This window comes from Merops nubicus, unplaced genomic scaffold (assembly GCF_000691845.1).
Source record: "Merops nubicus isolate BGI_N331 unplaced genomic scaffold, ASM69184v1 scaffold9942, whole genome shotgun sequence".
Taxonomy (NCBI): Eukaryota; Metazoa; Chordata; class Aves; order Coraciiformes; family Meropidae; genus Merops; species Merops nubicus.
Window position 1 is genome coordinate 17,481 of NW_008595611.1, and position 25,976 is coordinate 43,456.

Below are 25,976 nucleotides of genomic sequence, written 5' to 3' on the forward strand. Positions count from 1 at the left end.
ATGAGCAGCAAGCTTTGAATTCAATCATGCAGGATTTGGCTGTGCTTCATAAGGCCAGTCGTCCTGTATTGCCCCAGCAAGAAACAGGAAAACCAAAGTCATCTTCACCTAAAAAACAGGTAATCTTTTAATATCCTTACTAACCTAGTGAACACAGAATGTCCAGCTGTGGCTTCTATAATTATCTTTCTTGCCAGCCCAGTGAGCATACCAGAGTGAGCTATTAGTCTCCCACATGTGCTGCCATTTTCTTTTTTCATGTTCTAAAATTAGGAGCAAAATGAAATGGTGGCATTTCAGACCAGATCATAGTGTATGCTTAAGTGACTCCAATCCTGATAAAGTGAAGATTACAGGGATATTGTGACACTGTATGTAGATTTGTTATTGTTATTATTAGATCAGTACTGGACTACTATAAAATATCACGGTGTGCTAGTATCTCTTATTTGGAGTGCTTCTTTCAAATGAAATTTATAGGTATATTGGATTGCCCAGTTGTCAGCTATGTTACACTACAGATTGTCAGTAGAGCAGCAGAAACATACTTAAGCTCTTTTATTCCATCTTTGGCTTCAATTTTTTGTTTGTTCATATGCTGGAAATGTGGGTTCTTAGCTGTATTTTTTTTTTCCTGCAGATACTCAAGACAGATGGAAAAGTAGCAAATACTTAGGTTTTGAACTACTGTATGGAAAGATTGAGAGAAGAGGATGTAGATTTTTACCCAAATTGCTCTAATAACCCTGTTGAGTTAACTGTATGTTTATTTAGTTGACAGTCCAATATTTCATGAAACTTCAGTTTGTGCAGTCTTGTATTAACCTGTTAAAGATCAAAGTATTTGAATGTATTTGGCTTTTGAGCTGCAAAAACCCAGTGGCTACGTCTTTTTCACTCTGTGGGAGAGTTCAGTATGTAACACTGGTACTTTGCAAGTGTCATGTAACTCACCTCAGAGCTGTGACTTCAGACATTGCATGTATAATTCAAAATGTTTTGAATATAATGCCTGTTAGGAAAGTTAGAAGGAAAACAGTGGAGCCATTTCAGAGGTTTTAATGTGGTAGTGCTTAGGGGGAAGTACTTGTTTCTCATTCTGTTTAAATCTGTGAATTTTGACAGTAATCACTTGTGAATCAAGTAATTATTTTGGAAGATACAAGACTGTGATTTGGATATAATCTCTGGTTGAAAGGGTTGGACTTTTTTTGCTGCAACAGTTGCTAATACAATTTGATTCTTTAACTTATGATTTTTGCAAAACAAGTTTATTTCCATGTAACTGTAGGTATTTACAGGTATCTTTGTTATTGGGAAATTAACTGCATGAATGCTGGCTTAATTACTTGTGTGGGTTTCTATGATAACGCTCATGAAACAAGATATGTTTTTTAAGCCTGGAATGCTCAGCTCTGAAGTGTACTTAAAGACCTTTTGTGGTAGCTAAATCTACCTGCCTGCTCATGATAGAGAATTCTCTGGTAATCAATTCCATGCTGAATTTGAAATCACTGATCTCTTACAATATTAAAATATATTGATAGAAAGTAATGTGTTTACTTACAGAAGCACTCATTGTGCTTCACAATAATTTTTTTTTATTTTTTACACACATTAAGCCTCTCTCAGGTACCTCAGCAGAAGTAGCTTGTTAAAATGCTTTAATGTTTAATATTAAAATGCCTATCAGAAAGGACAGAAAATTAATATGGACTGCTTAAGGATTTTATTTCTGGTATAGGATTAGTGAATGGGATTTCATGGCCTTAATTAAAGGAGATAGTAACAAACTAATACTGGTTCTTTCATATCTTACAGAACGATGTTAGAGTCAAATTTGAACATCGAGGTGAAAAAAGGTAAGGTGGGAACACAAGAAAAGTTCTTGTCTTCTAATTACTTGCAGAATTTTGTTTGGCTTCTATAATACAGTTTCAAATAAGCTGTCCAAAGTGTTTTTGATAGCAAATAGACACAGCTTTGAGCTTAAATTTAATTTTTATACAAACACAATTCAAGGATAATCTGTATAAAATGTGGACTCTATACATAAATGCAGAAGTATCTTACCATAGCTATGTCCCACATAATGTCCTTCATTGGTTTACCCTTCAGATACATTTGTAGTCTAGAACAGTTACTTAGGTCATTAGTGTAGTTCTCAAATACAAGCACACCAGCAAATTATTTTTCTGCATCACGTGCGTGATGATGTACTGTTACTGTGACATCCAGAGGAAGAAGCCTAGATCTTAAAGCTCCGTGTTGGATTGTACTTTGGAGGAACCAATCTGCAAACTGTAATGGGAAAATTTATTGGACTTTATAATTAGATTTTTTTTATGGATAATTCCAAATAATCAGTTAAAACTTATTTTCATTTTGTGTAAGAGGTGGATGATGTACATGCTTGAAGTATACAAACACCTCTCTCTATATATTTCTGCTCCGATAGCTGCACGAAAGCTTCTGCAGAAGTTGATCTGCAGTTCTGTGCAGAACTAGTTTTGTGGACAACTCATTTTGTCTGTTTGACTCTTTCTGAAAGCATAAACCTTCATTGTACCTAGGGAGAAATGGTTATAGAGTAAGCTTTGAAAATACTTAATGAAAAGGAAGTGGTTATATTATTTGTCAATAGAAATGGTAAATTCCTTAAGTAAAGATGGCTTCAGAATGGAGCCTGTGCGACTTCTGGGCGGCCCTTCGTGTGATGTGCAGTAGAACAGTGTGTGTCCCTGCCGAGTACAGTATTTGCCCACTCTTTACAGGGGGTAGTAAAGTAGCAGTTAATTGCAGTTCCCTAGCTATTAACATTCTTTAGCTATCACTTTTCTGAACAACACATGTAACAGTGCATTGGTGATGGTTGAGTGCTATAAGAAAAGTGGAGGAAATAAATCTTTTCAGAAGCTTTGAAAATGGAGGTCTTCTGTACCTAACGCTTTCTTGGGGAAGAAGCGGAAGCATGAATTTAAACCAGAACTCTTTCCTCACTGCCAGTCTGCACTTTATCTTCATTCACTTTCACAGGGGACTAAGTTAATCAGTTCAATATGAGTACAAGCATAAAGGAGGTGTCTGGAAAGATACCTTTCCCAAGCTTTTTTGCTGATGGGCCTGGCTCTCTTTTGCACTGTCCCAAGTAACTTGAGCTTGCTTGCCACGGGGCACTGGGCAGCCCAGGCTCACTGCTTTGCGTGACTTACGATACATTGGTTGCCTGAGCATGTTGATCTAAAGATAAAGTAATGAAATTATGCAAGCAAAATAAGTTATGCAATGGTTTTCACACTGGTTTTTAAAAAAGGAAGTGGAAAAGAGAAGTGATTCCAGAGTTTCTTTCAGTAGTGAATGTGGCACTTTACCACAGAGTGTGCAGTGTGATGGGCAGAGTTCCAGGCTTGCTAAACAAATTAACTACAATGACAATTAGTATTGGGTTTGGTATTTTTTTAAAGATTTGTTTAATTTTATTTTTTGTTTTGGCTACCCTTTTAGCTAACTCTTGCTGATTTTTCTGCTTCACAAGATTTGAGTGCTGTTTTTTTTGAATGTGAATTTAATATAGCTCACGAGCTTAGTCACTTCTAAAAACTTAGAAACTTTTGTTTCTTTAGTGGTGTTACAGCTCACATAATATAGTAGTTTTATATAGTAAAAGGTCAGTTACAGGCATCTTGGGCTATTTGGTTTGATGGGAAATAGAGCTAAAAGAAAACTTGGGTTGTTGATGTACAACTACACCATTCTTACCAGGAGCACACTTGAAGCACAATTAGTGATGGGCAATTTGAGCATGTAATTTATTATTATAAAAATGATGTTTAGTTACCTTCCTTGGATTTCCGGAAAATGAGGACTATAGGAGTAATCAATTTCTGCTGCTTAGGTTTGTCAGCCTGTGGTACTCCATTGTCTTAGTTGTCTAAAGTAGAAAATTACAGAAATTTCTAAGAATTTGCCTCTGGAATGGAGGCATGTAAAAGATTAAGCTTTTATCATATGCAAGCTAGAAAAATAGTTATAATGAGATTGAACTTTGTGTGGTTACCCTTTATAAATTTTTCACTGCTTTACTCGCCTTTTTTTAATGACTCTGAATGTTGGAGGACAGTGAATAAAGCATAGCCTTGTATCGTCTTTTTAGTAATGAACTTACTTCTAAGATGGTTCTGAAGTAGCAAGTTTCCAGATTTTTATAAGTAATACACAAAAATTCTCTATAACTTAAATTGTGTTTCAGGATCCTGCAATTACCAAGGCCTGTTAAACTTGAAGATCTTGCGGCTAAAGCTAAAATTGCTTTTGGACAGACTATGGATTTACATTACAGCAATAATGAGGTAATATTGTGTCTTCTAAATTCTCAGTGACTTATACATTGATTATTTTAAGGCTGAAATTTGCTCTTGTAAGCAGTGAGAACCACTCCTGTGACATAACCCCAGATTTCTAATGTGTGTATTCCCAAACATGTCAGGCTTGTCTAAATTAGGATAGGCGGGAGATTCATGAAATGTTTTATTAGCAGAGTCATGTCTTCGTGAGTTGTGTCTCAGACTTGATTGAAAATGGGTAAATTGTCTTCCTGCTCTGTCACAGCCCTGTTGCATGACTTCAGGGAAGTCTTGACCTCTTTGAGCTTTGTTGTGTTTATAAATCTGAAATAGCGTTTAGCCTTTCCTGTACATAGTTTTCCTTTAAAGATTAATCTTGTTAGGTAATTGCTAGAATGCTGTGTTTAGTAATGTTTAGATTGGGAAAACTAAGCTTAACTGTGGCTTCTTTTAAAGTGGCTGGTTCACAAAGATTTCTCAGGAACAGTGCTAGCACTGTCAAGCAACTTACTGCTGATTGGTATTACTTCCAGCTTTCCTTTAGAAGTAGGAAATACATTTACAGGTGCAGGTTCCACTCTTAGGAGTTCCTTCTGTTTTTTGCCTTGAGTAAGCAAAGTGCTTGGAGGATGATTCATGTGCTTGGTTATGCACAACGTAATTGCTGTATCTTATCTGCACCTTTGCAGAAGAAAATGCCTGTAATTGCTGTGTGTTGGCTACTCACTGCCTGCCTTACCAGGCACTTCTGTGAAACTGATGCACAAAATGAAGAATTCCAACAGAAGGCTTTTGGAGATTAGGAAGGTCTGAAGAAATGGCCATTCGTGGTGCTTTAGCCTCAGCTCCTTCCTCTGATACAGCCTTTTAGGCACTTGAGCAGGTTTTCTGCTTGTCACCTTCTGCACTAGTTGGCAAATCTCCCCATCACCTTTCAGAAATGTGATGGTAATAACCTGTCTTTAACCTTAAAAGTGCAACTTAAAATGAAGAGCATGCTTATTTATTATCAAGACCTTCCTCCCTCATTCCCATTTCTTTTTGTATGGAAGTATTGTTTCAACTGATGTTGTAAACAGTCTCAGTCAGTGATGCTGAAATACAAGTAGATTTCTTAAAACAGCTATTGCGTTATTCCTTTGTTATAAGCAGAAGCTGTAATTTACACTCCTGAAACATAAGCCAAGTTTTAATTGTTATAGAACTTGGATCTCTAGTACACTTTAATGGCATCGAATATTCTGTACTAAAGCTACACGTATGCCAAGATAATTTTAATTAATTAGATCCAAGTAAGATTCTAGTGACCATGTGGATCACCTCATGCTTGATACACTTCCTTAACAAATTCTGTTTTCCAATGGAGAAATTCTGTTAGTGATGCAACTTCAAACAAGTACACTTGTAATATTGTGAGGTATGAAAATGTACTTCTTTATGCTCTGTGAAATAAGGGTTATATTTATTTATCTTACAGACTTGCATTAATTTAGGTGATTACAAATATGTTGATACTGTTGCACGTGTTTCTCTGAAACTTGTAGGATATTAAGTTGTGCATGTGTAAAATGGTTGCTGCTTTATTGTGAAGACTTGTTCCACTGTGCTGTATCTGTTGAAGGTGTCTGAGGGAAGAGTTAATCTTGAACTTGAGAGATTTTGGTGCTATCTTGAGACAACATTTAATAAATTTTATTTTCAAGTTGTCTGCAATGAAACGAAAGATAGCATCAGTTTATTTTTTTCTTTGCACTTCATTTCAGCACATGGTGTCCTGTTTAAGACAACTTTTTATATATATTTTTTCCCCCTTTTTCGTAGCTTGTAATTCCATTAACCACACAGGATGACCTGGACAAAGCTGTTGAACTACTTGACCGTAGTGCTCATATGAAGAGTCTCAAGATACTGCTTGTGATACATGGAAATACCCAGGTATGAGTTGACATGCTAGATGCCTTTTTTCCCTCCATTTTCATATTGAAGTATAATTTGTATCTTTTCTTACGGATGACATTTTTCCAGTTGAATACATTACTGAATGCTTTTTCAGTTTAAGCATCTCTTAGTGTTTGACATTGACTTAGTTTTAACTTTTTCCTAGATCCTGGTCCTCTGTTTGTTTGCCTTCCCTAGAGTGGTAGAAAAGTGTTCCTTAATAGGATCATGATGTGATACAAACTTGAGAAGTGCATGGAATTTAAATATCTGTAGTTATTTGAAACTGTTCTTTAATTCATGTTGGTGATGCTCCTTTGTGGCAAGTTAAATGTAGGTTTGTAGCAAACAGTTGCAGTGGACTATAGGCTAAATACTGAGTTATTTTGATATTATCTAACTCATGGTCATGGTATTGATAGGATTTCTATGCTAGTGCATATTGAAAATTATTTTTAATTAAGAAAGAGCTACTAAAGCATGAATTTTGATATAAATTGGCAAGCTTCTTTTTGACTGCTTGGAAAATGGAATGTGCTGCACAAAGCCTATAAAGTTCACAAAGTATTGTCATTGTCAGAAGTATAAATTAGTAACTGCAGTTTATTCTATGTATGCATTTTCAGTCACCCAGTGTAAATAATGTGGAACCCTTGCCCTCACTGGAAGATTTAGATAATACAGTGTTTGGTGTGACAGACAGAAAAAGGCGACTGTCTGTAATAGGTAAGCTACATATCTCAACAGCTTTAATTGTAAAAAATGTTTCTTTCGTAATATTCTCTTAATGAAGATTTTGCTATCACCACAGGCTTTTTGAATTTCTCTTACCAATGATTCTACTGTGGAGTTTGCACTTGGAATGGTGCATTTTGAATGCTAAGCCAAAGGTGGTTTAAATATGTATCATACAGAATATTACAAAAACAAATCACGAGTAAATTACGTAGTATTAGTTGAGGTAACCAATGAGTATCCTAAAAAGTTGATGTTATTTTCAGGTCCATGAATGAGCTACTGAAAAAAATATATTTCTTTATATGGCAATGCATTTACTTGCTCAGTTTAGGACTCCAATATTTTTAAAATCTTAATTTGTGAACATTTGTTTAAGATAGTTATTCTGGCGTCAATATAATCTTTTTGCTTATTCATATTTTAAAGTTGGTATGATGCTAACTGCCAAATTTAATTATGAAATTAGACAGTTTAATGAATAATTTTTCAGGCAATTAATTTATTATGCATTTACTATGAATAGAGGTATTCCTGTTCATGCAGACATAATATTCAACGAAGAAAAACTGAAATTCTCCTGAGTTGGAAGGGGACTAGTTGACACGGGTGGAAGGGTTTGGATTTATTGTTTTGTTTCTAAAGAAAAAATTTACCTACCTAGATGTGTGGACAAGTGATTTCTGTTCCTATATAATGAAAATTCTTTTCAATGCCATTGAAGGAACCCTGCTCCAAACTTTTCGTAATTCCTGGATTACAGTTTAAATCTCTCTATGTAAGTCGTGTATTGAATAGGCATTTGGAAATTTCTAAAGCAAGAAGTGATCCAGGCAGGATCAGTGCCTGTGAAGCATTTGAGTAAAGCCCCTCCATTCTGGGTTAGTGATGAGACTCTGACTAACCCCTTTCTTTCAAAAGGTTCTAATACTCGTGACAGGAGCTCACCTCCACCAGGATACATTCCAGATGAGCTGCATCAGGTGGCTAGAAATGGGTCCTTCACCAGTATCAACAGTGAGGGTGAATTCATTCCAGAAAGTATGGATCAGGTACGTGTTCAATCTATTACAATTAGAGCTTGTCTCAGGTTTTTATAGTTGGGGGGGTTTTGTGAGGTATTTTATGAAATACTGCTGTTCAAGGAGGATATGGAATTGTTAGAAGGAACAGCTAAAAAAATGACAACCCTAGAAAACAATCTGTGAGAGAAGATTAAAATAACTGTGGTGGTTTAGTCTTATAGAACCTGTTTTTAACTCTTCAAGTCTCTTCAGTTACTTAAATATATTGCTACAAGAAGAAAGGTAGTACTCTTAATTTCCATTGTAGTTGAATGAGGGAGTGATAGATAGAAATAACAGCAAGAGATGTCTGCATTAGGAAGCACAAAGCCCCTGTATTTTAATGAGAAGGATATGTAACCAAGACCAGTTCTACAACTTTCCCAGGGAATTAAAGGAAGTTTTAAAGAAGAGTTTGGATCTGTAGAATTATGTAGACTTGGCTGATACTTTTTTGGTGTAATGACAAGGGGATGGCGATGGGTATGGCATAAATAAGCTCTGAAATACTTTCCATGGTCACATTCTTGTGTAAGGATCACAGATGTCTGCCATTTTGTTCTTATTCACCTGCATCATTTGTGTGGGATATCAGCACACTTAGCATGAATAAAAATTCTGCTCTCTGAATATCAAAATTACCCTTAAAAACAGCAGGAAAAGATGGAGGAATGTAATGGCTCACAGAACTGGCAACAGAGAGAGGTATTTTAAGGAGGGAGAAAAAAAAAAATGCTCTGTACCGGCATCATTTCAAGTTCTTGTTGACATTGGCACTAAATGCACAAATGGCAAGAGGTAATGGTTTTTATGAGCTGACTAAATGTGAGACAGATGATAGAATAAAAATAGAAGGAAAGAGATTGTGAAATTTGTTGCAACAATTTTAATGACTTAGTTGGGAGCAGGGACTGTATCTCCCCATTTCCAGAGCAGGGTGCTATTCATAGCCACGTGGTCAGATCCAGGCCTGGATTCATTCAAGGAATTGACTACTTCTGGCCTGAGCAAAGTAATTTTTGGTCACTGATCAGACAGGCAGATGATCTCTCAGGCCCAGGATATCCTTTCACTACAGAGTATTAAAGGAATGTGACACGTAACCTCTCATGTATGAATTGTTGTGTAAGCTCCCAGTAGGGTTTAAATACAGGAATTTTACTTTTGTAGGAAGCCAGGTTAGTTCAATCTAAGCAGAATCAAGGGCCAGATTGGGGTGTTTGGAACTCACAAGCTCTGCTTGCTCCCTTTCCCCTAAGCTGCCACATTACCTTGGCAAATGTTAACCATGACGCCTACATTGCCACAGCCTGCCCCACAAAGATAAGCAGGGAATTTGGGAGGGCTTTGCTCTGCTCTCCTGCTGATCTGCCTGAGCACAGCTGACAGCAGGCCCCACACTTCCTCTACAGAAGAGATGGTGGGTTGGACAGAAGTGCCCCGTGGTCTGCCAGTTGGACCATCCTGCATTAAGTTACAGAGGTAATCAATATAGCAGCAGATGAGCTTTTTTCCTTTTCAGGACCCACTGTTCAGCATGAGAAAAGTGGAATGGAATTGCTGAACCTCTGGTAAATACTGTTCACCCTGATGCGGAGTTTGAGTGTCCGAGTTTGCAGGGTGCAAGCTCACTTTCTGAACACAATTTCTGTAATAAGTCCTTGATTGGTGCTCAGCAAAGTATGTGTACAGGACCTTTAAAATGCAGCACAGACCACAAAAATTTGAGGGGTAGCTGCTTTCTGCTTTACAGCAGAAAACTGGGGTCTATGTCATAGAAAATAATAGATGTTATAAGATACACTGAAATAAACTTTATTTTAGGAAGGAGCTCATTGTAGGACAACAGACAAGCTTTCCGCTCTGTTTGTGAGAGGCAGGCTGGAAAAATTGTCACATTCAATAATTAAAAATACAGATTGTTTCTACCTCTGACGAAAAGACCTGTAACACATCTCAGGTTTCATTACAGCAAAAACACAAGGCAATGACGTTTGCCTGTCCTTAAGCTTAGGACTTTAAGGGTAATAATGCAAGATAAAGAAAACAAGAGCCAGCCAGTAGAAATAGCTGGTTATCAGGAGGATGCTTTTGATTATCAATCCATTTCTTTTTCTCTGGATTAGAATTCAGGAAGCAGAAGTGTGTAATTACATAACTGTTTTCATTATGTAATAGATCCGGCCTAGACAGTTTTATGACTTCTCAGATTGATAGAGTTTATTTGAAAGAAGATTTTTGTTCGGGTAAAAAGGGAGAGTGTTTCTAAATTTTACGCATTATCTCTCTTTCCTCTTCCATTTCTCTATCATGCAGGAATTGCTGTAATACTAAGAGACAATGGTGCATACGGAAAGAATGTAGCAGTACAATTTAGGTACAAAGCATGGAAGAGGATTAAGTACTTTAACTATATTCTTCTTAGATATGAGAAAAAATGGTGGAGTCCTTTCAGAATTGCAGACTGCGATGCATGGTCAACTGTAGCAGCTATGTTTTTCTCTAGTAATTCATATTTCCAGTTTGTCTTTGTTTTTATTAGGTTCTTCAAAGGAGAAACCTTCAAGTATTTTTAAAAAAAAATAAAAGAGCAACAACAACAAAAAACCTGAACAATAAAAAGCCCCAAAACAAAAACTTGAACTTGTTGATCTTTCTCTCTTTGCTATTTGTTAGATGTTGGATCCATTGTCTTTGAGCAGTCCTGAAAACTCTGGCTCGGGAAGCTGTCCCTCACTTGACAGCCCTTTAGATGGGTAAAAATTACTTACATTCATTATTTATCCTCATTAGGTTGCATAATGTATCAGTTGTAACATAGAATAAGTCTCCAGGGATAGCTATTACTGAACTTTTCCCAGAAATTCCTTTGTAAGTTAGAGAACATTTATGAAAGCTTATTGGAACTTAATTGCTTACTAATGCATGGAAAATAGAAGTAGCTTTCTTTTCTATTAATTTGCATTTGAAGCACAAAAATTTATACTTCAGATCCTACAAAAGTGTACTGAAGACTTCTACTGTTTTGCATATGTGAAGTGTATTACCTGGCAGCGAGCCACCCCTTCAGATCTGGATTTCTTAGGCACTGCTGTACAAAGTAAGCTCCCCTTCTCTGAGGTAGAGGGTACCCACTTCAAGAAAGAGGGTAGAATCATTTAAAGACTTGAACAAACAATCTTCTCCTTTTCTTTGCAATTACTGTCCATTCCTCTCCCCTAGTTCCCCTTGCAGACTTTCCACTTACTGCTGTTTGTTTAACCCATCAGTTAGCAACAGTGTGTTCTTGGGTGGGTCTGGAGATGTGCTTTGACTGGTTAGGAGATTCACATGTTTTGAGAGGGTCACTGTCCAGTTTCTCAGCCACCAGGTAAGCCAAACAGAATGTATTCCTGTTTGGGTTATGGTTGGTCAGGCAAAAAACCTTGGGTCTTATGTTGTACAGATTGGCTACTCGTTTATTTGAGACTGCTATACAAATAATACTGCCAATTAATTTTTTAATTTAATTGGTAGAAAGGGAGAAAGTTGGAAATAATTGCCTGTGGCAATTAATCAGAGCTATAGTATTCCATAGTATCATTTCATTTGAGAATGTGATTTGAGGACAAAAGTACATTTATTCTAACAAATCTTTTAGTTAAATAATGAGTCTCTGTTCATAAGCGAGAAAACAATAGATATGAAAAATATTTTATGGTTGAAGTATGATAGGTTATACATGCACAGTGTTTAATGTAGCTACATAGGACAGAAAATCTACCAATTTGTCAGATTTTTGTTTTTGTGGGGTAGGGGTGAATTGAAGAAACAGGATTGAGGATTGCACTGAGGAAACAGTGCAATAATCAGACTCATATTTCTTCTTCAAAACTTTTTCTGGCTGTTCATTTACTTCCTTTGTCACCTCTACTTAGTTTGTTTTCCTTCCCCCTCCCCTCCGGCTCAAGTATTTCCTACAAAGATGTAGGTTTTGTCTCCATTTAGCTTCTGCTACCCCTTAGAGAAATTCTTACCAGGAAAAGGAAGACATTGTTTTGTTACATTTATGGAAATATACTGTAATCAGTTGCTCTGACTGGCAATTCCATCCATCCCTTTGGGTGGCTGGGAGTTACATACCAGCTGTAGGTAAGAAACAATGTGATCGTATAAGTACAAAAAAATTCTTCATCATTCTATAACTCAAAAAAATTACTCTTAATCCTGTGACTTCTGTGGAAAGAAGAGGATATAATTTGAGATGTTTAAAGGTCGTATATTTCTTTGGTTAAATTTCTTCAAGATTTTTTGTAGGCTATACAAGACATTTTGCCAATCTATAAACTTTTGTGTTTAGCTGTAAAGGTGTTAAACGTAACCGTGCTCCTTTGTGGCTTGACTTGTGGAATTCCTGTTTTTACTAATATCATTCTTTATTAACAGTCTGTTGCTTTCCTACTACATTAAGCTCAATAAGTAAGCTTTTCCATTGTTACTGATCTTGAATTATTCGATAGCTATTATATTTAATTTTCAAAATTGGTTTCCACATTTGTAAGCCAGTGCAGCAACTGTAGCAATAACTTTCCATCAGTCATAAAGAACTGTGAGACAGTAAGATTAGATGTTTAAGTACTAGATTAACAGGAGTTTTTAGATGTATGTTTTTATAATTTCAGAGACAACTATCCCAAATCTCGGATGCCAAGAGCACAGAGCTATCCAGATAACCATCAGGAATTCTCAGGTAGGCAAAAGTCACTGGATATACTAGCTTTCCAGAGCTCCTCCTTTTTGCAAATAATAGGACTTAGAAAGGAAGTTCCCATGGCGAAGTATTGTATTACAGAAACTTGATATGGTAGGAGGAAACAGTGACAAAATCCAATCCAAATGCACCCAGTAAAAGATACAATGAAATAGAAGGTCTGCTGAATATTTAATTCTAGATTTTTGTAATACCACCATTAGTGTGCATAGTATAATTTGCCTGCTTCGCTGAAAAGAACAAATGATGCAGTAGATAAGGGCATGAAGCTGTTTAGTTAAACTGGACTGTAATATCCATCTCTAAATTGGCATATAACCTTGGTTGATTTATTTAATTTTGCAGTCTTGTAGTTAAACTCCAGTAGGCAGCTAAGTACCACACAGCTTCTTGTTCACTTCTCCACAGTGAGAAGGAGGAGAGAATCAGAAAGGTAAAAGTGAGAAAACTCCTGAGTTGAGGTAAAGACGGTTTAATAAGTACAGAAAAAGCTGCACGTGAGCAAAGCAAAACAAGGAATTAATTCATTACTTCCCATCAGCAGGCAGATGTTCAGCCATTTCCAGGAAAGCGTGACCTCATACATAAGTTACCTGGGAAAACAAGCACCATAACTCCAGACTCCTCCTTTCTCCCAGCTTTTTATTGCTGAGTTTAACCTCATATGACATGGGATATTCCTTTGGTCAGCTGGGGTCAGCTGTCCCAGCTGTGCCTCTGCCTAAGTCTTGTGCACCCCCAGCCCACTTGCTGGTGGGGTGGTATGTGAAACAAAAAAAGCCTTGATGCCGTGTAAATACAGTTCAGCAATAAGAAAAACATCTCTGTGTTAGCCACACTGTTTTGGTCACAAATGCAAAACACAGCACCATATGGAGCTACTATGAAGAAAATGAACTCTCTTGCAGCCAAAACCAGTGTGTGGAGCCTTCAGTTTCTCCTTTGTGAGATGAAGATCACTTTGAAGTGCTCGTGACTTCTGTAATTGAAAGCACTGTGAAGTGAAAGGATGAAGGAGAACTGAGTGCTATGCCTATAAATTAATCATCACCACTAATGTTTTTGTGCAATACTTTGGCTTGAATCCAAGTTGTTGTGCATGGCTCAGGGTACGGATTGCAGTGGGTAACCTTGGAAGTGCTTTGAAGTGTCTCCCATGGACATGCCTCACTACGGAATTTTGCTGTTGAATAATTAGCTTCCAGTGAATCTGAGGTGCTTTCTGGTTTTTGGTCTATTATACTGTAAGGCTTCTTTTTATTTTGTTTATGAAGCTTTATCCAGATAACTGTGATAGTGTGCTTTTTATTTTAAGGATTCTAGAGCACTTAACAGATTGCCAACTTTTTTGGTATTTGTCTCTGCCACCTAAAAGCTTCTTATGCATAATTTTAGTTGTATTTTCATTTAAAAGTGGTGCAATTGCAGAAATTAGTTTGCCTTTGGCAATCTTAATTTAGTTTACTTGTGTTTATTGCAGTTACTTCTCTAATAATATGATCTTGAAATATTTTTTTCTGCTCTTTTCCTGTGGGATGCTCTGGTATTTTAATGATGAGATAGACAGCAATTATTCCATATACAATATTTATTCTCATTATTTGATATGTAGCAAAACAAGAATAGTGTACAGAGTAAGAAAAAATGTCCATTTGGCCTAGTCTTTCCTCCTGCCACGACCAGTAGCAGGCTTCTATAAGGACTGTGTAGTGTTCCTTCCTCAGAATTAGTTCCTAGTCATGTATAGCTTAAGGGTTCTGCAAATGCAGGATGCTCTTCTGTGGTATGATGGATTACTTTTTTTTTTTTTCCCTGTCACAAATTCTTCCAGTCCCTATTTCGACTTGTATAAACTTTTTCACTATGAGCAGTATGCTCTGACAAGAAGTTGTACATCTTACTGTGTTTTATGAAGAAGTATGCCCTCTGTGATTTTGTTTTGGTTTTGTTTTTTTTTTCCATAGACCCCTTTGTCTCCCTTTCAAGCTGTTGCTTTTTCTAGTCCGTAGAGGCATACATTCCTGATGGAGGACCAATTTTGTATCTTTGATCATCTCTGTACTTAAATCTTTTCCAGTTCTACTAAATCTTTTGATGGAGTGGACCAAAACTTGGTTCAGTATATCTTTAATGATTTAGCATTTAATTTGTCTCTTAGCCAATACAGAGAGTTCAGCTGCTGCTTTATTGGAGCTCTCTATCACAAACCTTTGCACTACCCTACAGAGAATTTCATCTGCCATTGTAACATCCAGTCATGTAGCCTTTTACGGGCTTTCTGTGATTCTTCTGTTGGCTTTATTTCTCAGAGTGATTTTGTCACCTCACTATTCATTGTTCCTTCCAGAGAATTCAAGTGTAATGAAACTGCACGAGTTGTAGCCCAGATTCCTGTGCAACTGTTGATGATTTACTCCCATCTTATATACTTATCTTCTAATCAATTATTTATGCATGAGGGACTTTTCCCTTTTATCTTATGAATACTTTTCTCCTTCAATAATTTTTAAAAAGGGACCTATTGAGTGTGTTTCAGTAATTCACCAATTTGTCATATTTATGCATCTTTGTATTAGTTTCTGCCGATTTTCCTCTAGAAACTATTTTTAAAACTGGAGTAATTAGGCATGCTGCAGTCCTCTGACATTCTTATAAGCAAGAGGTTACAAACCACTTGAGCTGTTGAATTCTTGATCCTTTGGAACTTCTGGCTGAACATCCTTTTAGTCTGTATGATTTGTTAGATCTGTGGCTTTTGTTTATAATCTGTTTTGGTCTGATGCTTGAACTTGAAGCATATCCTCTGATATGTTCGCTCATATTTAAGTTTGTAGTACCAAACTGAATAATGTAATATACTTCTGTCACATGTGAAGTTTTGATATGTATGTTTTTATTTTCTAGTAGAGTATGATATCCCAATATTTGAGAAATTCGGAAAGGGGGGGACTTATCCCCGAAGATACCATATTTCATATCATCAACAAGATTACAATGATGGTAAGTGTGAATACTGCAAGAGTTCTACTTCATTAATCTGTTTTTCTCTTCTTGAAATTGAAGAAGAAAATTTAGATAGTAAAATCTTAATGAATTAAAATATTGAAATTGAAAGCTTTAGAGCTGCTGAGCAGTCTTATGCCTCTGGTAAAGTTAGAGAGTGCAGAATTCATGACTCCCATGCACAGCTATGAAATGTTCTCTGTCTTTGGCCCTGCACAAGTCATCCAGTATAAGCTTTTGACTTTTGTGACCCTTTTTTACCCAAAGTACGTATGTCAATTAGTATGTCATTTCTTGTTTTGCTTAAACAAGCCCAAGTACAATGTAGTTCATATTAACAGCTCTGAACAGTAAATAAAACCGAAGAGCAGTGATATAAACCAAGCTGGTGAAATGAACTGCTGGAATGCAAGACAGTACCTGCTGATGTGGACACAAAACCGATTTAGACAGTAGTAACTTTGATGTAAATTTAACACCTGTTAAATTTCCAAACTGAGGGAAGAGGAGCAGCTGAGGGATTGTCTGACTTGTGGGTGTGTCAGGCACTAGTTGAGAAGTGCAGGTGGTTTCATGTGCAGTATGGAATGAGCACAGCAATAATGAAATTCTGTGACAGAAATCACAGGAATACCAAACTGAAGGACTGCAAGGCAGCTTTGGTCTAGTCCCTTGCTAAGTCAGGCTCTCACATCGACTTCTAAGTGAACTCTCGATTCACTTGAAGAGAAGAGATACTAATGTTCTTTATGTAATTAACTTTGAGGATAGCTTGTCTTATAACCCGCCTTTCTCTGTTTTCTAAATTTTTTCTGGCAAATGAAAATAGTAACTAGTTCCTCCATTTTAACACAGTGAGAAATCAGTGACTGCACATATAACACTACATCACACACACATCTGTTTTTTCTCCTTCATTTTTTTCTTTAAGGCTTTAAGTCTTACCTGAGATATTTTTGGAAGCTTTTTTTTTTTTTTCGTGGTCTCTTCTCGATTCTTGCAGTGGCCAAACTCAGCAGGAGTACCCTAGCTGAGGCTTTTCTCATGGCTACTTTATACATAAAACCATATGCATATAGCCATAACTTAGTATGTAACAGTCATGCTAGTATGTTTCAGAGTGGCAATTTAATTTTATTCATAGTCACCATACTGACTGCTGTTCAGTCTGTGGTCTGTTGCAGTTCCTATTTCCTTTTCTACATGACTTTTAGCCAACCAATTACTTTATGCTGTGTGGTTTCTGTGTTTGATTTCTCTTTTAAGTATGTATGTCGTACTTCCCTACTGAATTACCTCTTGCTGATTTCTGAATCATTGCCAGCTTACTAATGTCATTGTGACTTTCCATTTTCTATTTAAATAAACTTCCAGGCACTTGATGTCATCTGCAGTATTTCAGTGTGTTATGTTCCATCATAAATACATCATCATTTAAAACAGTTTGTGGAACTGGACTAAAGATAAACTGCTGTGGGTGTCCACTTAAATTACCCACCCCTTTGAGAAATCGCTGATAACTGCTTCGAATCTGTCTTGGGCATGCTCTAGGTAGTAAGGCAGCCTGTGCAACACTTCACTAGTGAACTCAGAATAATGTCCCAGTGAAATGGGGAAATTAAATAAGGTACATATGACAACCAATTATGACTAGTTAATCACCTTATTATCTTCTCAGTGGTTTATAAAACTGCTTAATAATTTGTTTGTGTATCTATCTTGGAATTTAAATTGGATAGACTAATATTTAAAGCAAAGCCTACTTTTTCCAAAGATATTTAACTGCCTTCTTCAGTCCCCTGGGAACTCCTTCTCCAGTGTAATACCTGACGAATCAGGTATTTCAGCTATTTCTACAGTTTCTGTAGGATGAAAATTCATCAAGCTATGCTGACCTAAAAATCTTTGTATTAGCTAACAATATTAACATTAATTGTGTTAGTCATCTGGTTGTAATTAATATTTTTGAAGATCAGTGCCGGGTTTTTTTTTGTTCTAGTGCCACAGTCATCTCAGATTTGTGCATTGTGATTTTTTTTAATATTTTTTTTTTGTGGTCTTCATCTTGATTCCATATGTAGGTCTTTCTCTGCATTCAATCCTTCTTAGTTTGCAGAATGAAGATGACAGCCTGGGCACCACCAGAATGTAAATATACCTCTCATTCTGCTGTTCATCAAGAATTAGGTTTTTAGAACCTTGACAGAGCAATAAAAGTAGAGGCAGGGCATTTTCCTTTCTCTTCTCATGCCCTTCCAGGTTTCTCAAGCATGTCAGTCACATTTCAGAACGCTTCTAGAATTTGGTCCCAATTTGGTAGCTGGTAAAATAGTTTTTGATTCAGTCTAATCTGTAAATACATCTGTGACAAATGTTTTCTTCTAGGTGGAAAGCTAAGCCAGTAAATTTCATAATCATCCCATCATATCATACACTATGGAAGATTTGAATTGCGTTACGTGTAATTCATAAAATATTTGCATACACACACTGCACAGCCCTGTTTTTTGTAGCATAACAGCATCCTTTGTGTATCATTGAAGGTCGTAAAACTTTTCCAAGAGCCAGAAGGACTCAGGGGAACAGCTTCCGATCACCAGTCAGTTTCAGTCCCACTGACCACTCGCTGAGCACCAGTAGTGGGAGCAGTGTCTTTACACCAGAATATGAAGATAACAGAATGAGGAGGAGGGGAAGTGACATAGACAATCCTACCTTGTCAGTCATGGACATAAGCCCACCCAGCCGCTGTAAGTTAAGGCATTTTGTGAACTCCACTTTAAAACTCTCTGACTTTTCAAGAATATCATGTCAAAATGAAGTATGTGTCATAAAAATACATGCAGTTGAATAGTATGTTTTTATCTCTAATAGGAGGGACTCAAGACTGTATGATCGTCAGGTTTTTTTCATTGCTTACTGTGACAACCTCCATGCAGATTTTCACATAGAATTTACATCTGTGATGATAAAACACTGCAAAAACATTTTTGCAGATTTGTTAGACTCTTGAGGAACTGAATGGGGTTATGAAGGTTGTAGTTACCATTTATTTTTGCAGATGTTTGTCAAGCTTCCTGATAAATTGTAGACCTCAGGTGGTACTGTTTTATATCTGTGGTGGCATTGCAGGAGTAAATATACTTTGTGATGACTTCAGTAGCTGGTACATTTTAATCACGATTAGATTTCTAAAAAAATGTTACTAAGTTTGTCTAACATGCTTTTTTCTGTTTTCGGATTAGCTGTTGCTAGTATGTCTATCTCTACCACAAACAATTTTGTGAATAAATTTAAGTAACTCAGATTTTCCATCTTACAGGAAGTTTTACTGATCTTTGTAACTTAAATGGGGAGATGTAGGTTGCACTGTCTCTGTTGTTGAAAAATGTAGTCCTTTTAAAAAATTATTTTCTGTGTATTACAGTTTTTCTCGATCAACTGAATAACAAGCTCATTTGAAAACCAAAACATACTTATATTTTCAGCACCACGAGCTCCAACTAACTGGAGACTTGGTAAACTGCTGGGTCAAGGTGCATTTGGCAGAGTGTATCTGTGTTACGATGCTGATACCGGCAGAGAACTGGCTGTTAAACAGGTTCAGTTTGATCCTGATAGCCCAGAAACCAGCAAGGTAAGCCATTCTGGAGAGAGAGTTTGTAGAGGGCTCCTGCTGCAGTGGTGTGTTCTAGACTAGACTGATGTTTCTTTCCTTGAACAGGTTGAAGTTTTAAAACATGGTGTGTTTTCATGTCCTCGTTAGGAATCCTGTTACCTTAGTACCTCAGAGAATTAGTTTGGTTACATGATTTTAATGTTACATCCCTTTTTTTAACGGTTAGACATCCTTATGCACTGAACATACATAATTTGGTGTGGTCTCAGTCTCTAAATTTAAACAATTCATTATGTGCTCTGAAATAGATTATTATTTATACTTACAGGAATTAGAACAAATTCTGTTTATAAAAAGAGAAATATGTACTCATTTAAGTGTTGCAGAAAATAAATTCTTGAGGATATTTTGTTCAGCTGTGAGTACAGTTTGAGATTCTTACCTTTTTTAGTCCTTTGGGTGTATTTGGTTTTGGGGTTTTTATTCATAAAACTTTGGGCACCTTGGCTAGCTACTGTTCACTGTGGTTTTTTGTGGAAGAGCAAAAATTTGTCAGTTTATCCTCTGTCTAAAATGGAACTTGTCCTTCTTGAAATACTGGACACTTGAGGAGACAAACTATTTGAAAGTAGTACAAATCCTCTATTTCTTTTTTCTCCAAACGTACTTGCTGCTTTTTACAGGATGGAAAAAGAATTATTACTTTTCCTGCATTAGGACTGCGTTCTGCACTGTGGGGAGCAAGGCCGGGGAAACAATGGGTGTAAGCATGACTGCAGAATCCAGTGGCTGCCAGTTATAGTCGCTGCTACTAGTGACGTAGGATCAAGGATAAAAGCCAAGAATCATTTGTGCTGTAGATTTCTAGTGTAGTTTTTTTGCTACTTCTTTAAAATGTAACAGAACAACTGATTATGCTTTGGAAATGTTAAATATAAAATGCTGTAGTCTCTCCTATAGCAACAGTTTTGTGACCTCACCTGTCATAGCAGTTTCTTGTGTGTGTGTTAGTGTTAAAAACTCTGTTTTCCTTCTGATCTCAGTGTGAGGGTATTGGTAATAGTTTGTGATAGATAAAAAAAAAAAAAAGTTTTGATTAAAGACTTCCATGTTGAAATTTGGAATTCAGTCAAGTTTGAATTTGTGGTGTTGTCTTTTTCTAGCATCTTATTGTAAAGTCAGTTTCAAAACATCTTGCTTTCCGTTTGCAAAATTTGGGGTATTTCAGATAGTTCTAGAGAAAGTGCCATATGTGTTAATGTTTTCCTTTGTTGTATTTCATTATTATAATATTAAGTGGTCCTCAAAGGCATTTTTAAAGTATAGTCTGTCATCCTGGAAAAGTTAAGAAATAATGCTAATCATTCCACTGGAAAGATTGGAAGATCTTTTTTTCGCTCAGTTGGAGGCCTGTGATGTTGCATAAGGATCACAGACTTCATATGCACACTGATGTCAGCTGTGCTCTGAAACAAACAATTTCAAAATAAGATAAACAGTCAAATCACATACTCAAAGCCCATCTATAGAAAAGCAATAGGGTTTTTTTACTTGCCTCAATCTAATGGTGATATTTTCTTCTTACAAAACGTGTAAACTTTATATAAGTGACAAGCATATTTTGTTGCATAGTTTGCATAACCCTCAATATGTACATACTGTCCTGCTTTAAAAAAAATCCAAAACACTATTATGACTATATCAAGCATGGTAAGTCTTGTGTCTTTTTTCCTTTTAGGAAGTAAATGCACTTGAATGTGAGATTCAGTTGCTGAAAAATCTGCTGCATGAAAGAATTGTTCAGTATTACGGCTTCTTGAGAGATCCACCAGAAAGAACACTCTCTATATTCATGGAATATATGCCTGGGGTAAGCAGGAGAGCCATTTCTCTTCAACATCATTTCTGTGCAATGACATCTTTTGGAGAAGTGCACACATTAAAGAAATGTCCAAGTTAAAAACAGTAGCCAAAGACAGCTACGGACCAGTGCCTGTCTTCTCCATTGCTTGTTTGGGTTTTCACAATTACAGTGGTTTGTACAAAAGTTCTTTGTGTTTGATTTGGCATAAGAAGTGCCTGGCAGTGTCTTTGGAAAGACAGTATCATTAGTAAACTCTGTTTGGTTTTTTGCTCTGCTTTGGTTTGTGCTGTTGTGTAGTCATCATTTCAAGTGTTGAATTATTTCAGGAAAACAAAATGTAGCTAAGCTGGCTCTGGGAATAAGTGCAAACAAAAAATAATCTCTGTGCTTGTTTGTTTGTTTGTTTGTTTTTTGTGATGTACATGCTGAACGGTCTTGTACTGTTTTAAGAAACATTATAAGGTCAGGAAATTGTAGATTTTCATTTTTTCACCAAGTGAGGTCAGCTGAGCTAAATAAAATGTGCTTGTATAAAAACATTAGGCTTTGTATTTTTGATTTTTTTACAGCATCATTCTTTACTGTGAGATTCCAAGGAAGAGTAGTGGGGCAGTGGGGAAATGTGTGTGGTGCTGGTGGTGGGTGTTTTGTTTGTTTAGTTTTTTAGGTGATTTCTGGGCTTTGTTTTGGGGAGCTTCTTCAGTTTTTGAAGGTTTGGAGGACAGAGCCACAGAAGTAATCTTAGCAGTTTGCGTGACAGAGCCAGGTTATAAAAAATAGTTACAAACCCATGAATTTTTTATCCAATGTTATTTTAAGCCAAGACTTGCTTACCTCTTAATATTTACATAAAGCACCATCCTCCAGTGTGTGGTGGTTTTTTTCTTGATTTTTTTTTTTCCTCCTGAGTATAAACTAACTAGGGTAAACAGCATGTGTTTTGTCCAGCTTGAGTATTGCCATTTAACCATCAAAAAAGTTGGGAGTGGTATTTGAATGAAAGTACTGCTGGTCTCTATTTCTGTACATCACTCTGGAACTATTCAGCTGCTTGACAGTTTTTAATAGCTTAACATTTTGGTATACGACTTCTCTGGCAGCCTCTTTTTTTGTCAGTTTGTTTTTTTTCTCAGTGGAGGTAAAACTCTTATGTGGTTTTAAGTTGATCTAGAGAAGTATCACAACTTTAAATGTCTACTCTTCAAGCATAAGTTTCATTGAAGTTCAGCTGTAGTATTAGTCTTCTTGTGATTCTGGCATTATTACAGTGTTTTATACTTCTTTGCCGTAGGGTTCCATCAAAGACCAACTGAAGTCCTATGGAGCACTCACAGAGAATGTGACTCGTAAATACACACGGCAGATTTTGGAAGGAGTTCACTATTTGCACAGTAATATGATTGTCCATCGAGATATTAAAGGTAATGATAGTGCTGTGTACACCTGAGTGCTCTTTACTATAGATTCTTTCCCACTCTTGTGTGAAACCCTAAAATGTAATTAAGTTCGAAATGCCAAATTAAAATCAGTGAGATTGTTTTGCAGACAGACTACAGAAACATCTGTTTGCTAGAACATCACAAAGTTGCCTATTTTTCCCCCCTCAGGTTACAACAGTGACATGAATAAATGATGGAAAGCAATCATGATAAATCTCTTTGATTTTATTTAAGTATTATTAGTTTCGGGTGTATCAAAGGATGATGTCATTACAAATAGAATGTTCAGAAGAAAGCATCATGACTCAAAGTTTATTTTTACTGAGTTTTGTTTCATCAGTTATATAGAAATTACTCAGCTCTTCACTGGTACAAGAAATGTCTGGCAGAGGTGACCTTGCCTGATCAAATGACTCAGATTTATTCCATTTTAATGCCAGGATATCTGGAGAAACAGACGTTACTTTTTGCAGATAGATCCAGGTTGACTTCCAAGTGCTGCATAGGCAAGTGATGAATATATGGGAAGATGGTGATGTGCAATATAGGCGTGTTGAACGCGATGCTCTCGCGTTCCCTAAAACTTCTACAATTTTCCTGTTGCTTTGTATCAATAGTGTTTTGTTCCAAAAAAGGTTGAGCTATCATGGTCAATTTGTACATGCTTATGCAGATAAGTGTTGAACAAATCTGTAACACAGTTTGAGGTTTTGCTTTAATACAGTATGAAGACATTTTCAGTTGTGTGGAAACTTCTTTCCCATTTCTGTTTCCCTTGTATGGCACATTCCTTATTTTATCAGGAAGGGTTTACAAGGTGACTGGCACTTCCTGGAGAAGGCCTAAGAGTCAAACCAGCGTGTAAAATTCATTATTTCTTGAATGAGCAGAAAAATTAAATTCTTTGGCTTGCAATAATAGGCTGATCTTGCATTGTGTCACTGAGTCCAAACTTTTGTTAGTGTTTTCCATGCCAGAACGGTAACGAGCCCTTTACGAAGTAGCTGTGTGTTCCCTCCCTTCCAGGAGCAAACATTCTGCGGGATTCGGCGGGCAACGTGAAGCTTGGGGACTTTGGTGCCAGCAAACGACTGCAGACTATCTGCCTCTCTGGTACAGGAATGAAATCTGTCACAGGAACTCCCTACTGGATGAGTCCAGAAGTTATTAGTGGAGAAGGGTACGGCAGAAAAGCAGACATCTGGTATGTTAAAAAAAACTTCACTACTGACAGGTGTCGATTCAGAATGGGCTCTTTTCTGACCAAATGTAGGTGTTCATGGTGTGACGTTGGAGTGTTTCATTCTGGGGTTAAAGATGAAGAAGGTGGCAAGTGTTGAACAGTCATTTGGAGAGTGTAACTTTGAAATTTGAGAATTTTTCATTTGGCAATTCCTCAGCCCATTGATTTAGGGATTGTAAGAGAATCCTTTGAGGCAAGCTGGCATGAAGTTAAGATTACCAGATTGTTTGTAAAACCTGGAAGAAGTACTGAGTGAAAGTGTTGTGTGATGCTTTGAAACATCAGTTCAGTCGATGTCCTGTAATGAAGCTTCATCACTGAAATACCTTTGATGCAAGGCAGAAAATGAAATGCTGATCTTTTAAAAGATGAACACAAGAATGATTTAGCCAGATTTAAATGGGAGGTATCAAAAATAATTTGGTTCAAGTCGTTAATAAGAATTAAGAGGGAAAGGTAATTTTCAAAAGTGCATGTTTGTGATGCATTGTGTAATATGACCTAGTTTAACATGGCTCCAGCTCAATGGACAGGTGAGTTTAGTGACTGGACTCCTTGCACTGCAGGTAGCGTTTTTTGGTGGAGAAAATCCTAGTTAAAACTAAGAAAAAATAACAAAGTTTGACTTCTGTCCTCAGTAAATCCTCACTGTGTAATGTACCTCTGTCTAACCATAAGACTTCTTGCAAGCATTTTGAAAAATTCAGGAAGTTATTCCAGCCTATTTATTTTGCCATATTATTTCCTTGTTCTGTAAGAGCTGCAAGATCAGCCTCGTCCAATAACAAAGTTTTCCTGGCCACACGCATGCCTGTCTGCCTTCCTAAATCCTTTCAGCATAAGCTTTGTATACAGAGATTCTTTAGGAACTTAAAAATTTGTTCGGCAATCTTAAGTAAATACTTACTAGGCTTAACCAAAAAATGAAGGTACCACTGAAATACGCTTTTTAATTTTTGAACTACTATGTCATGTTTGTACACTGTCCACTGGGGATGGCATGTGCATTTTTAACAAGGCAGCAATAGATGCACTGTACTTGGTCATTCCTAATGCTTTGCTTTTCTGTTAGGCCTCAATGACCAAGGAAGTTTCCATGTCCATTCCAGTCCTGCTGGGGTGCCCGGGCTACGCAGTGCTCCTGGCCTATGTCAACCCCTGCGCACTGGACAGCAGCAGCTCCATAGCGCAGTTGGTATTGCCTAGAAAATGATCTAATTATCTTGTCTGGGGTAGCAACTTTTGTCCCAGTGAAGTAATAAAGTGAAAATGTAGGTAGTGATTTGTGTGACTTGGAGATAAAGTGTATAGCTCTACACGTGACTTTTTTAAACACCTGTTTCCAGCTGAAGTTTCTCTGTAGAGTTAAGTGGACTCTATTTGTCTGTGGTATTTTAGTCGCTCTCTGCTGTTTCTTGTTTTCCTAGAAGGGCATGATCCTGTCGTAACCTGCTCTTTCACTTCTGCCTCTGTTTCAGGAGTGTAGGTTGTACAGTGGTAGAAATGCTCACTGAGAAGCCTCCGTGGGCAGAGTTCGAAGCCATGGCTGCCATCTTTAAAATTGCCACTCAGCCAACCAACCCCCAGCTACCACCTCATGTCTCTGACCATGCTCGGGATTTCTTGAAACGGATTTTTATCGAGGCCAAGCTGCGACCGTTTGCAGATGAACTGCTAAGACACACGTTTGCACACTATCACTAACAGCCTGCCTCGACTCAGCTCGCATCTACTGCATTTGTTTTCTATTTGACTGCACTTTTGTTTTTATTTTTTACAAAAAAGGAGAAAAAAGACAAGAGAGAGAATATTCTCTTGAATCTTGGTTTCACTTAGATTGTAAACAATCTAAATTTTGTATGTAACATGAGAATCTTCTCTCCCCTGCTCCCACCAGGACTAGAAATTTTTGTTTCTATAATGTACTGATGTGATTCATGTAGATAAAGCACTTTAGTACATACTTGTTCCTTATTTA

General features: G+C 36.9%; 1 protein-coding gene across 1 annotated transcript; it reads left to right on the forward strand.

Moving 5' to 3' along the window:
* MAP3K2 (mitogen-activated protein kinase kinase kinase 2) lies at positions 1-25,976 on the forward strand. Its single transcript, XM_008936114.1, has 15 exons — positions 1-119; positions 1,822-1,862; positions 4,250-4,349; positions 6,165-6,278; positions 6,908-7,007; positions 7,938-8,068; positions 10,757-10,836; positions 12,742-12,809; positions 15,735-15,830; positions 18,377-18,583; positions 19,322-19,470; positions 21,191-21,322; positions 22,608-22,737; positions 23,782-23,959; positions 25,477-25,976. The coding sequence occupies exons 1-15, from the start codon at positions 27-29 to the stop codon at positions 25,700-25,702; spliced, it is 1,845 nt and encodes a 614-aa protein (XP_008934362.1). The 5' UTR covers positions 1-26; the 3' UTR covers positions 25,703-25,976.